The 15,162-nt window shown below is 34.6% G+C and overlaps 1 long non-coding RNA gene and 1 gene segment (V, D, J or C); one reads left to right on the top strand and one right to left on the bottom strand.

Moving 5' to 3' along the window:
* Nucleotides 1-293: 293 nt before the first annotated feature.
* On the bottom strand, nucleotides 294-12,200 carry LOC113093840 (uncharacterized). The gene is made up of 4 exons (XR_003287913.1): nucleotides 11,466-12,200; nucleotides 9,705-9,856; nucleotides 7,803-7,982; nucleotides 294-1,146 (listed from the first exon to the last, which is right to left on the bottom strand). It is a non-coding gene; the product is annotated as an uncharacterized LOC113093840 (long non-coding RNA).
* On the top strand, nucleotides 9,207-9,983 carry LOC113093839 (immunoglobulin kappa variable 4-1-like). The segment is given in 2 exon segments: nucleotides 9,207-9,537; nucleotides 9,612-9,983. Coding segments are annotated over 2 exon segments (408 nt in total).
* Nucleotides 12,201-15,162: the final 2,962 nt, after the last annotated feature.

The raw sequence follows: 15,162 nt of genomic DNA, 5'->3' as shown, positions 1-15,162 counted from the left end.
ACTTCTTAAAGGAACGAGCAAATTACTTTAAAAAGTGGTGTGATGAATCAAACAGATCTGTTTTTAGCAGTTTTAATGTTATGAAATCACTAATATGTATTTTATTTAGGTGGCTACCTAGCTTCTTTTTTTCCAAGGAGATGCAGACAAAAATGCAGTAAAATCAGTAATATTGTAAAATACTTTTGCAATTTAAAACAGCTTGACTCAATTGTAATATATTTTAATATGTAATTTATTCCTGCCATGGAATGCTGTATTTTCAGTCTTCAGTGTCAGAAATCAGTATAATATTCTGATTGCTGTTCAATGTTTATTGTCATCAATGTTGAAAACAGTTGTGCTTCTCCATATTTTTGTGGAAACCATTATATTCTTCAAGATTCTTGATGAATGGAAAAAACAATATTAACAAAGGAGATTTGGGTTGTTCAGTGGTCCTCAAGGTTTTTTTTTTTTTTTTTTAATGGTCCGCCAGCTGAAATGAGCACCACTGCATATACAAAATAAGCAATGAGTTTCAGTACAGGCTCCATTTCACCCATTCATGAAGCTTTAATTACTGAACATTATCGGTTCTAATACTGCTGCTGTACTGCATAAAAATGCATGAGATGTTACCAGCACAGGCAGAAATATGATCATTCTGCTCACGTTACCTTTCCGCTATTACCAATTATTTCTGCTGAATAAACACTGTGTCAAGGGAGGAGCCACAAGGTGCATTTTCCTACAAATTAGTCAGGAAAGGACCTGTCCCCCTTCACACGAGCGACAGCGTAATCGATATTCCTCACTTATTTTAATGTCTAAAGCACAGCTACGGAGACAAAGAGGCAATTTGGTATTTAGCATTAACTGCTCAGAGCTGCAGTTCTGTAAGTTTTGGATGTCAAGCAAAATGCCAATGCAAGAAGTGCACTGGCTGTGGAAGATTAGAAGATTTTAATGAAGATTTTCACCCCAGACAGGGCCAATTCTAGCCAAACTAGGCTGTTGCCTGTTAAGGAGACGCCAACCAAGGAAACAGTCCAGCTATGGCATTAAAATAGCCAGAAACAGCCTTGAACGAGGGAATTCAGATCTGGTCTTTAGTGTGTTGAAGCTCTGTGAGAAGGTGTAGACTGTTGACTGACTGCGGTAAACCTAGAGAGGAAACAGAAAAAGAGATCTGAATGTCTTTTGGAGATCCAAGAACAAACTTTCAATTTTACAAAAGCACAATTCATCACAGTGCATTACTCATGCTGTTTGTCGGGGGAAATGTTGTATAATGTATTATTAGTGATGTGGAGTATTTATCTAACAGCCCTCTATTGTTATTAGAGATATAATGCAGAATATAGAGCATGGCCTTGTTTAGGCACTGTTTACACTAGTGCGATTTTAGTTTTAAATTTTTTTTTTTAATTTCCACATTCAAAAATGGAGACTTTTGGAAAAAGCTGCTGACCATGTTTTAGTTTGAAAACTCTGGGGTTGCGTTTCAGTGTAAACGGACCAAAACGGAGACTTTCATAAATGATGGCATGGCTTCCCACGTGATCGTGTAATCATATCATGAACAGTAATCAAGCTCATTGATGAACCTGCCAGTGACTAGCAACCAACTTCTTTTTTACACTTGTATGTACGTACATGCCCAGTGTGCATGAATGGTCACGTGACTTGTGTTTCCAGTTATGTAGTGTAGACGGAGATTGTTTCTGAAACTCCAATGCAAACGCAGATCGTTTTAATTCTAAAATGCAGTTTAAAACGAAAATGCAAATGGGGCCTTAGTATTTACAAACGGCCTGTAAAACCCCAAACCCAAGTCACCCCACACTGTTTGTACTACTTCAAACAGTGCTTTTACTTTTCTAAGCTCTCAGCAATCAATGACGATAAAATGCACACACAAAAAAATAAAAAGCTGATTATCATAAACACTTGAGTCGCGAAAGAGCTGTTTAGAATCTATAAAAAAATAACCTATGCACCACAACAACCAATCAAAAAAATTTCTATCTATATCTCAGCAACCGCCTAGCAACACACTAACCAAAAGTTCGCAATGACCCCCTTTTTCTTTGCTTGTTCCCTATAAAAGTGTGTCCTCATTAATATTATTTAATTAATGTTAATATATATCATCAAAGCCATACAATGATTATTAAATTACAGCACACACAAGGCACACTACAGCGGCTCAATCTCACCTACTTTCCCTCTCCACTATTATTCATGTAGGTAGGTGTTAATTTAGGTCTTATGTAAAGCGTTGCAGTGAGGCTCAGGAGGTTCAGTGTTATTCCAAGGCATTAACCCAAAGCTTTAGCAGTATAATAAGAATTAGCATTTCATACAACTTTTCAATGAGTATTACAATTACTGTTACAAGCCATATTCTGAAATATTAGCAAAATTATGCTGCATTATTAAGAACCAAGTCTTGCATTGTACGACATTCACAATACACATTATGAGGGTTAAAATGATGATGACGGTTGCCTTCATTCACTGAATGACCATTTAAAAGTTCAAAGTTCTCAGCTCACAATTTCGCCACCTAATTTCAAATCGGCACGCTTACAAATTGATTATTTTAACATCAAGAGAAACTCTTCCTCAAATATAACCACGGTACTTAATGAACAGATTCTTATTTGCCCGCTGGGTGTCTTCTGACATACTCTGAAAGAGTGCTCATTATTGACTCATTAATGAAAATCTTAATTAAGAACATCATTCACGGCACTGCCATTCAAATTTGTGCTTGTCTGTTATGAGAACGTCTAAATCTTCGTTTAACTTCCAGTTAAATGAAGGCATTGCATGATGAACATTTATACATCTCAATGAAGTGGTAATTGGCTGTTTGTGTCTCAGAAAATATACCCACTGCAACTAATCACAGACAAACCTAAGAATCACTCTGCATGGCAAATTTGTACTCTATTGTCTTTCTGTACATATACTGTTAAATAGAGATGTTGCCATTTTTCGTGCATTCTGGATTTATTTCTATCATATAAACTACAGTAATTTCAACCACTCCTGGTCATTTTCTCAGAGGACCATAGATGTTTCACAATCAAAGACATATATTTATGACAGGATACATATTAGTAGTACAGACAATCTACATAATCAATTAAATCATTTTAAGAAGGAAATGTGAGTTGACAATCCACTGTTAGTGACACACCTCTCCTCAACAAAATGTTTGTAGCACAAATGGTGTGGGACGAGTTACACAATAAAGTTTAATGGGCTTAAGGATTTGATTCAAACTTGTCCAGACAGAACAGTTGTTTTTAGTTATGATGCTATGACTTTAGAAATTCAAGTGATCACTTATTAAACAGAGAGAGATGGGAGGAAAGAAGGAATGCATATATGATCACTTATACACATGTCTGACAGCTCACCTTTGCCATCTTCTGGTTAATAATAAAATAAAGAGTTTGAGATTGAGACTGTAACATCCAAGATAATTTTCAATCATCTGACCTGACATTTTGCCATATAAACAGACTATTTTTTTTAAATTAAACAAGTTCTACAATGACCCGGTGTGATATTTGTAAAGGCAGGGTTTTATCAGTAAGTCTATTTCACAGTTGACCTGTCTTCCCTGAAAATCTAAAAAGCTCTCTATAGCCAGTAAATTGGTGGCTTGAGCTTTTTGAGCTCCAGATAAAATGTTGAAAACTATCATTTTCCAAGAGCTGTAGGCACAGATCTCACTAATAATCAAACAATGCACGTTTTCACGATACCACAATCCCACAATTTACATTTCACTGCTTTTATTTGCCATTGTTGTTCTATTTAAACATGCAGACATGTCTGACTGTTGTGCTAGGTAAACATTTACTGTGGTTTGGCCAATCTTCGTGGTCAAAATCAAGTCATTACAAAAGTATCTCCCTTTGCAAAGTCTGCATGCAATTTAAGTTGGTCCCGCTTGGTTTAAATAAAATTGTAGGTAGTGATTAATATAATTAATATATAAATTAAAGCTGCGGTAGGGAACTTTTGATGCTCTAGCGGTTAATAAACAGAACTGCTTGTGTCTTGTGGAAGAACATCGTAGCCGGAACTACTTCTCTCTGTTTATGTCTATGAAGAATCACAAAGGTACTGGGTTACTCCGCCGCGGTATCCCCGAAGCAATCTAAAATAGTCTGAATATAAACACTTATTATAGGTGCACCCTAGTGATTCAGGACAAGCTAAAAACACGGTTTGGAAAATGGATTCATGGTGTACTCGCTTATTATATACATTTTTCTACATTTTGAACACAAACAAAGTTACGGACCGCAGCTCTGATTGGTTGTTTTCTTACCGGGAGCGCATGACTTTCTGCAAATGGCAATAGGAGCCCTGGGAGGAGCCAGAGGAGCTTGATTTTTTCACAGATTATCTGTCTCATTTTCTACTGTCAGGACATAATGACAGGTTTAATAAATATGTAAAAAGTATTTTTTTACAAAAGTTCCCTACAGCACCTTTAACATATGGTGATGAAATACTTTTTTAGGTGTATTATATCACCAAGAAAACAATTCATTACAATGTCTAAACCAATTGTACTAGCTACAAGATGAACACTGCAACGTTATAGTATTAATACTGAAGTCATCTGAAGCCATTTTCATGACAATATATAACTAGCTAGATGGTGGCAACTTTGTTTGTTTGATAGAGAAAGAGCAAGTCTATAGAAGCTTGTTTCTGCCACGGAATAAAACAAAAAATAAAATAAAATAAATACAAATCTAATGGGGTCTTTTTCATAAATCAGACAACTCGCAATAAACTGGAATACAAAAAAGAACTTGCAATTCTAATTAAAATAAAAGTCTAGTGTAGCGACTGAATTCAAAACTGTAATATAAAAAGTTGCAATTATCTTTATTTTTTTATTTCGTGGTGAGAATTCTGATTAAAGAAATGAGAAATGCAAGATCTAAACACAATTGTGGGAGAAAAAGTAGCAAACAAGTTTTATTTATTTTTTTATTCTGTGGCTGAAACAAGCTTCCACACAAGTCAGTGTGATACGAGTAACATTAAAGAAGCACCAGCTCTATTGCACTTCCATGAACAACAATGAATATTAGGAATTTACAGACCATTGGATGCAGCAACTGATTGGTCTAATATAACATATTTAACTGTATTTTATGAACTAACAGAAATCTTTAAGGTAATTTCAGACAAACATTGAGTATGAAATCCTCATATGGCAAGATAACTCCTTGAAAATGAATGAGGGAAGCATCTATGCTGCAGGCACTTAGGATTTACAGTTCCCATAAAGAAGAGGCGTGGAGCGAGACATTTTCTGTGGCCTGTGTACAGTATCCTGCCTTATCTCCACCTCTCAAACTGCTCTCACAGGATTCTGATGACAGTAAAGCAGTTCTCCTGCATGAATTGAAGTGCCTTAATGCCTGCAATGGCATTTTGAAAGCAATTTCAGGAGACCGTGAATTTGCCATCACATGGGTTGAGACATTACGATGGCAGATTTGGTCATAGCTAAAACTGACATTAATGCGGAATGGTGCACATTATTTGGATGTTTGTTTCAGACGTATGAGGTCTAAGGTAAATGCTTTTAGATGTGTTTATTGATTTTGCACTCGGAGAACATTTAGGGCTTTCAAATCTACTCTGTTGTGCTGTTTTGTCTACGGGAAGCTTCTTAAACAAGTTTAAGAACGTAACAAAAAGGTCAAATTCCATTTTCACCTCTGTTTTTTTCATTTCCAAGAATAATATTCTTTATCCACCAGCTATTTTAGTACGTGCCATTTGAAGAAAAAAGGCAAATTAACAAACAAACAAAAAAAACATTTCAGTTGAAGTATTCAGAGATCTAGAGAAGCAGCTCTGAATTAAACATGCAAAATTATGCATGATAATGACATTTTTGAAATGACATGTATGAATATTTTTTAAATAGGAAATGAGGGAAAAGCAATTGTCACTATCACAGCTCATATCTTCACCTCTTCATCACTGCTGCCTGAAAAAAAGATTGGAAATTTGCTTGTAACTAGAAGAGAACATCCAGGGACAAACTTACCTAATCTTGCTGTACCTGTACAATGAATATTGAAATGAAGTTCAGCCCAAAGGCTATTTTGCTTGGAAAATTAAATTATTACATGCTGGCCAATGTAGCTGAAAGCTGTGACAGTTTAGACCGCTCTAGATCAGTGGCTCTCAACCTTTATAACTCCAAGGTCTCTCTTCGTCAAAGTCAATTTTTGGAGGCCCCCTACACAGACTTTGATTTTTCCTCTTGTAGTCTGTTGAAAATAATGAAAAAAGGGTGCTTTTATACAATTCATTATTATATTATAAGGAAAGCAAAAATGCAGTGGAAGTTCTCTCTCTTTCTCTCTTTTTTTGGACATTGCTCATAACATTATAAAAAGGACATATGCCATTTTTTTGGTAAGTCCTTAAGATTTGTTTTTAATGTTCATGAAAGAAGTCTCTGATGCTCGCTAAGGATTCTAAATAATTAATTTTAATATATTAAAATGTAAAAAAATAAAAAATAAAATAAAATTAGGCCATAAATTCCTCACCCTCAAGGCATCTTAGGTGTATATGGCTTTCTTATTTCAGACGAATCCAGTCGGAGTTATATTAAAAATTGTCTTTGATCATTCAAGCTGTTTAATGCCACTCAGGTGGTGTTACTGTGCTTCAGTCCAAAAGATGTTAAATAAAAAGCCCCCATCCTTAAAGTGTCTCACAGATCCGATCAGATAGCAAATCCATGCATTTTTTGTAAGAAAAATAACCATATATAAAAACATAATAATCCCTTTATTCTAGTTCACGTTTACTGTTGTACTGTACATGGAAGCAGTTCAGGGTGGATGATGTATGAGGTCGGCTTTGTGAAGTTCAGCCCAAAGGCTGGATTCTCGGAATGGATTCGTCTGAGGGAAGAAAGTCTTAAATACCTAGAATACCTTGAGGGTGAGTAATTTACAGCCTAATTTTCAATTTTAAGACATCACTCTTGGAAGTTAACTGAGGCCACCTAGTGGTACTGTAATACAGGTCATAAGAGAAGTTAGAAATCAACCTTCCTTGAAAATTAAAACTAGGACAAACACAGGAGTGTTGTCAGCCTAAAAAACTATTCCACACTGAAATAAATATTTAGCTTGGCAATTCTAGTTTGGATATTGTTAGAAAGGTAGATGGAGGGAAATCATTTTTAACCAGAGTGAAAATGAAAAGTGTGTGAGAGTGAAGTTTGGGCATCTTTGTGTCTGCCTGATGACCTAAAAATTGTAAATGATTCCATTACAGAATGATGATGACAAACGTGTGCTCCGTGGAGATAGAAGCTGTGGAATTCTGTACTGTACAGCCATCTAGTGGCAGCATATGAGTGCATATATATATATATATATATATATATATACACACACACACACACATTTATATATATATATATATATATAATATTTGTGTTTAATGATTATGCAATTAATATAGTGCATTAAAAGAAAATACAAAAATGTGACAATGTGCTCCAATTAAAATGTCATGATGAAAAACAACTCAAGTGTAAATAAATAAAAAAATGAAAACAAACAACCAACATATCTGTTTCAGTCCAATGCATTTAACCAATGAACCTGTGCGCATAAAATCAGAAGTGAAAGCAGGGAGGAGTGATTCTCCCAGAATAGAACAGCACGGTGCCAGATGTTCACTGCCCCGAAGGGAGCCCCGTTTTACATTCATAAATAAATGATGCATGCGACTCCTACCTGTCATAGGGGACTCAGATATGGCTTCATTCCCAGGAGAGAGCAGGACCTACTGGGAAGCATCAGGATTGCCTGGCTTATGGGATCTTGTCATGTGTTATTCTGCAGACAGGAATTTTATTGCAGCTGAATAACCCATTCTGTTCACTTTCTTCAGCCCTCAGTCACCTCTGACATCTTCTGCACACACAAATGGAGGAGAAATGCAGGATATAGATACATTTTGCTTTAACCACTTTTATTCATTATTTTGAACTCACTTAAAAATAACTCTGATTTAAGGGACATCAAGGCAATTTCAAGGAAACTGAAACAGTGTGCAAAATATTTGTGTGAGATGATAATATGCTTCGAATCAACAGATAAAATATTATGTTTCTGGAGAAAATTGTTAGATAAAATATATATTGTAGTTCTGTTGAAAAAAAATATTAACTGATTTTACTCATATCAGACACATTATTTAATAGGACTAAAAACAACCTGATTACAATAAACAGACTATTAATTTAACAAAAAAATAGCTGTAACAGCTAAACTGGAACACTTACAGAAACGTTACGAGTGTACAAAAACATTAACATACACAAACTAAATCTATATTCAACAAAGCAAATTAATAGGGTAAAATAAAGTACATTTTGTGGTCAGTTGCATAAACAGCTTAAACTAGTCTTTAAAAAGTAGTCATCAACTTTTTTCCGAAATAGAAATGCTTCTTGTATTCATTTATATATTAAGTGCGGTCAAATGATTAATTGTGATTGATCGCATCAAAAATACGTTTTTGTTTGCATTGTATATTTATTATGTATATATAAATACACACACATACAGTGTATATTTTGAAAATATCCATATTTATATTAATATAATTTATATTATAATTATTAATTAATATTAAAAGTATATTTAATATATAAAATATTTTCTTCTGAACTATATACATGCATGTGTGTTATTATAAATACATAATAAATATACACAGTACACACATATTATGCAAACAAAACGTATTTTGGATGCAATTAATCATTTATATATATATAGAGAGAGAGAGAGAGAGAGATGTGTAATACTAAAGACAACACTGATTGCATCTCAGCATGTAATCCTTTTTTCAGTATACAGTAAATAAATTTGTTACTTGTAAAATACTTTAGGGACCTTTTTTTGGAAGAATTAATTGATGACTTGAAATCATGTTACATGTGGATTGAAGAGAGCACAGGATCCTCTTTTTATTTTTCATCAAAATTTGTCATACATTTTTAAAGTCACTAATAAAAAAGTAGATTAGTCTAATTTGAATCCAAAATGACTGATTACTCTTTGTCTAACTGCTAGCTGCTCAAACTAGCTCTAAATAAAGAGTGGCTATGTTGATGTAACTAGGACTTTCAGCCCCTCCCTGCAAAACGTTTACTTTAAACTCAGAACTCTTTCACCTTTATGATACACTTTAATTTCTATTATTTAGAGGAGGTTGTGAGATATCTACTCTAATATGAATCATTGAACTTCTTCCATGTGGAAACATTTCCTATTCCCCCCAGTGTAAGCAGAATATTTACACTGACAAGATCATTTGCATTAACAGAACTTTAACCTTCTCTGGTCTTTATAACCTTGTCAGTTTAGTGTTTCATACAAGAGCAACATTTAATGACAGTAGAGCTGACAACAGCTATGTTTTCCATCATTCCCATCTGCATACTGGCTATTGGTATTCAAGGTAGGTCAAATAAGCAATGATTTATATTTTTTAACGAGACATGATGAAGAGATTTCTAACCATTTATTATACAGGCTCAAATGGACAAGTGACAGTGACTCAGACTCCTCAAGTCCTAACTTCTCAACGTGATGAAACGGTCAAAATAAACTGCAAAACCAACTCACCGGTTGCTGACTGTACTCTCTGGAGGAACTGCATGTTCTGGTACCAGCACAAACCTGGAGAGGCTCCCAAACTCCTCATTTATTACATACACCAGCGCCCCTCAAACATCCCATCTAGATTCAGCGGCAATGGCGCTCACACTGACTTCACTCTGACCATCAGTGGAGTCCAGAAAGAAGACGAAGCACAATATTACTGTATGACCCGACACAAGATTGACAACAAGTATGTGTTCACACAGTGATAAAGGGTTGTACAAAAACCTCCCTCAGTCTCATTCACACTGACTGAACTGAAACACACAGGTGCTGACGGGGAGGAAGTGAAACTGGCTATAGTACAATTTAGCATTTAAAGATTTAAGTTTATTTTACATACTGTTTTAGACTTTTATTCATTTAATGTGCCAGTAAATCTGAGATGAAATCTAGATTATGCATTAGAGAATCATGTTTAAATTACAGATCAAGTTTTCAGTGCTATTTAACTATTTATAATGTAATTTTTAATACTTTTGAACTGAGCTGTTGTTCTCAGTGATAATTTTTTTTTTATAACATTTAATTCACTCTAACATCCTTATTTATTATATTTAGGACAAGAAAACATTTAGACAAAATGCTAAAAATATTTACATTTTACTTGTTAGAAGCAATTAACACCATTTATTTACTTACAATAAATGAAGCAAAATCTATTTAATTGTATTGCTTAATCCTGGCCTATTTGTTTTATAAAATATAATATAAAATATTTTTACATTAAAATTAAAATATTATTTACAAATATTAATACAGTTGTAAAATAATATTAGATTACTGAACAGCAACAGTAAACAATATATATATATATATATATATATATATATATATATATATATATATATATATATATAATTACTTTTATTAGCTTTATTTTGAACTTCTTTTAATGTCATTGTCATATACTTTTAAACAAATTTTTCATTGTAAAATACAAAGTGTATTTTTTTATGTATACCGTGTTTGATTTGCTTAAACTATGAGATTTAAAGTTCTGTTACATACTTTATACCAAAACCTGCTATACATGAAATTACACCCAAATACATTTTTATGCTTATACAACTTGAATTACTTGAATTTTATAGGATGTACAAAATAAAATATGATCATAGGTCAATACTGTTGCATTAGGAACCAATCTCATTTTGCCCTTCATTATCCTTCATACTATTATTTTATGGCCTGAAACTGTACACTATTACAGGTTAGTAAAATATAAAAAAATAGACTTTTATTTTTAGTTTATTTATATTTAGTTAGATATATACATTAACTTTAAATGCACAATTCTGGTGTTCAACTGAAGATCATTTTCATGTGAACAGCACAATTTGCATGGTCATTTCAGCGGCGTGATACTGTCAGCTATATAATCCTGTGTTTTTCTTTTCATAACTATGACCTGCTTTTATGATAATCAAACCACAAAAAATGGCATTTTTAATTTTTCTCATCATCTTCTTTATGTCACTGACTCTTTCTGTTCAAGGTAACTTTCAGCTTTAATCTCTACTATTCTGTTATATATATTTTTTTTAAGTATTTTGTGTCTTAATAATTGTATTACTATTAACAGATTCCGATCAAGTGACAGTGACAGTGACTCAAATCCCTTCGCAGAAGACTGTTGGATCAGGACAATCAGTTACAATAGCATGTAAAACCAGTCATAATGTTGGTAACTGGTGTGATAGTAAATATTGTCTTAGCTGGTACCTCAAGAAACCGGGAGATGCTCCTAAACTCCTCATCTATCAAGGACATATCCGATATTCTTCCATCCCATCTCGATTTAGTGGAAGTGGATCTGATAAAGATTTCCAGCTGGTCATCAGTGGAGCTCAGAATGAAGACAGTGGAGAGTATTATTGCTTCGGTGACTTAGGTGGTTATAGATTCACACAGTGATTAAGACCAGTACAAAAACCTTCTTCAAGAACCTGGGATCAACCACAGATGCTGTGAGAGGAAGTGAAACAGGTTAATAACACACAAACATACCAGTGGTGAAGCAGATATTTTATTAAAATAAAACATCATGTTTCAGTGGATTAAAAACAGTACCAAGAACAAGAATATTACTAAAAATGTCATTGATCTTTCCTGTATGAAAATTGGGGGTTAACCTGTGGTTAAACTCACTTTGCTTACAATAAGAGTGGGATTCTTTAGGAGCCGACTCAGAGATCTCAAATCTCTTCTCAGACAGACGAAATGTTGCCAAGACGTATCGTGATATTTAGCTCCTGCAATATTTACCAGGGTAACCTCGCCAAAAATCTTGTACTTTCTCCCCTTCAAAGCGCCATAAGGCTAGTGACTTTTGTGTAGCAATTGAGTGTTGTGAAAACCTGGCAACCCTGCGAGAGTTTCAGAAAAACAAAAAGGTAACACGCGAGGTCACTTACCATACTAATGTTGTGGACATCCTCAATTTAGTTTATTACCATTGTAACAGATATGCAGGTCAGCGATTCATGGGTTAAATTCTGTTTTATAAATTCAGACTGTTGGTACTAAATGCCAGCCTGGCTGGACTTAAACTATTTACGATGCCCATGCGAGCTTCAAAGAAGAAACGAAAACCCCCAACCCAAATTCTTCCAACACTGGAGACAAAGGAACTTTTCGTATAAGTTCCTTACTTTCATTTTATTATTAATATGTATTTTAATTATGTTTATGGATTGCATAAAATGGTTAATCCTTGTTGTGTGAAGAGTACAAGTTGCAAGCTTATACTTTAGGAAATGTCTTTCCTCACTTTAACTTCCTCAAAGAGAGCCATGTTCTGCAACCCCCACTTTTGCAGGTCGTAAAGTTTACGACCACACTGGAGAGGAGAGAAGCCAAATCTTCTCCCCAATGCATTCTATGGAATGAATTTGTTACCTGTTAGTTTTTATGCTGTATAAATGTATTACGTATTCCCTTTTGGTACATTTAGATGTTTCCCAACATCTGCAGTGTTATCATGTGTTAAGCAAATCTTTCAGATGTAGAATTACACATATTTAATGTAACTTCATGTTTTGATCACATATACCTATTATGTCTAGTCTTGTTCTAATCGTCATGCTTTGACAGACCCATTTATCTAGAGCAAAGTAATGAAAAATGTATTTAATCTGGAATAATGAACTTGCTTTACTATTCCTGATGAAATCGGACAGGCCCTAAATCATCAGGGGGTTGTCTCAACAGAGACAAAGGAACTTTCCCGCCGCTTCAGATCGCGGATGTTCATTGGATGCTCCCTCGAAAATGGGCGTGAACTATTTCAAGCTATAAGAATTGACCAAACAAGGTCCACCCTCTCTTCGTCGCTCTTCTTGCTCTTCTTCCCGTTCTCGGACACGTCGCTCCGCGCGGCCTCGGGCCGCGCTTGGTTCTCCTCCCCCCTCAGCACACGGACTGAGGAGAGGAAAGCCATTTTCATGGCTCCTTTGGAAGCTTTCGTTTCGTTCGTTTTCTTTTCTTTTCTTTACTAAGTTTATTAAACTATTCGCCTCTCCACGCAAGGAAGACGAATTCTGGAACAATGTTTGTTGAACCTTTCAAATACCGCGCGAGGACAGAACAAAGGACCACGTGCTCCACGCTCACGCCAAGCGCAGCGTGCACGCGCGTCACATGGCCTCCGTTTCATGGCAGATGGCTGTTTCAACGCGCAAAGCTCACAAGCTCGACGCCGATCTCACGCCACACTCACATGGGACACTTCTGCAAGTATCACTTTCTCTATGGAGATTTAAATGCTGGTTTAAAGTGTTGTTATGATCTGATTTGTTGTTGGCTTCCCAAAAGTTACTGACTATGATTTTCATACCTGAGCTCCTTATGTGATTCCATTCTACACTTCTCTCTCTCTCTCTCGTTCTCTCTCTCTCTCTCTCTCTCTCTCTCTTTTATTTGGATTCCGTTATGTCTTAAATGTTTATTGTCTGTATTTTCGTACGCATATTTTACTCTGTGTGATTTGTAGTTTGATGTATTACTAGTTGAATTATTAAAACTCATATATAAAATGATTGGCTTTGGACTCCACCCCACTCACATTACGAGTCACTGAAATGTTTTGGTCTTTAGCTACAAGCTCTAAATTTAGAAACTAAATTTATCATAAGGATAGGATAATATTTTCATGGCCAGAGAATACTTTTCCTTGAATTATAAGGCGTGATAACTTTATTGAAAATTGATAGGTCTATAGTGGTGTGCTGGACATACCACGGTTTTGATCTGCAATAATTTACAGTAAGAGATATCACAATAATTGATATGAAGAATGTAATATTGACATATTAATGAGTAAATTACAGTGCCCTGTGATTAGTATTGGCAATTGAGCTATTTTTCATAATCAATAAAATTAAATGTAACTGTCATCTGAGATATATATTAATCAAATTCTTGATTAATTATTCAAATTCCCTATATATCATTTGAGTTAATTACTATGTAAAACTCAAAATGTTGTTACATTTTGGTGGAGGAACGCGGCTATTTCAAACTTCGTTTTGTGAGCAATCAATCTGTGTATATGGTTTTTAATAATTTCTGCACGTGCACTATGAAATTATGTAACGTTACTTGTGAGATAAGTCGCAAGACGCGAACTCACTCCTAACTGACTGAGGCAAAAAGCTGGTCAGTAGCACCTAGGTATTCATAGAAACTTAACAGTATAGTCACTGTTATTTTTAATGAAAGTAAACTGCAGTATAATGTTAAAAGTATCCTGTTAAGAAAGACCAAAATCTTTTTACAGTGAGAACATTTTAATATGAATAATTAAAAGATGAAGAAATCTTTTATTAGTTGCAACATGTAAATCTGAACATGAGCGATGTTCCTCTGATTCAGTAAAAAGGCCTTGTTATTAAATATCGTTATTGAATTCATGGTAAACCACATGATATTCAAAAAAATAAACGATAAAAACTCCTGGTCTAGAATTGGCTTAGCTACCCGATTTTAAACCTAAAACATTTAAATCATAAGTGCTATTTTGATAAATGTCTATTGGAGTCAACAGTTGGAAAATTCCTGTTTTTGTTACATTTGTGTTTCGGAAGTGAACGGATCCTTCCTTCAACCTATGTTAATATAGCACCTCAGAGATTAAAACTTTCTGTTTGTTACTTGTGATTTTTGATGCAGAAAATCAGCCTGACAAATGATCAGATAAATTCTAAGTCCTATTGAAATTGTAATTCCTCTATCTAAACACTAGAGGGAACGTGTGGGTTAGAAATTTCAGGGTACACCCTGCTTTCTGATTCCAGCTTGCATGAGTGCAAAGCTGCCAACCTGTGGCCATTTCAGATAATGCGCTCTGATTGCTAATTTATAATCCCCTGTGATGTATATTTGAATTGGATGTCTAAATTCTCGATAATTATTTGCATTT

This window comes from Carassius auratus, unplaced genomic scaffold (genome assembly GCF_003368295.1).
Source record: "Carassius auratus strain Wakin unplaced genomic scaffold, ASM336829v1 scaf_tig00215165, whole genome shotgun sequence".
NCBI classification, from domain to species: domain Eukaryota; kingdom Metazoa; phylum Chordata; class Actinopteri; order Cypriniformes; family Cyprinidae; genus Carassius; species Carassius auratus.
This window is presented reverse-complemented; position numbering and strand designations above follow the sequence as displayed.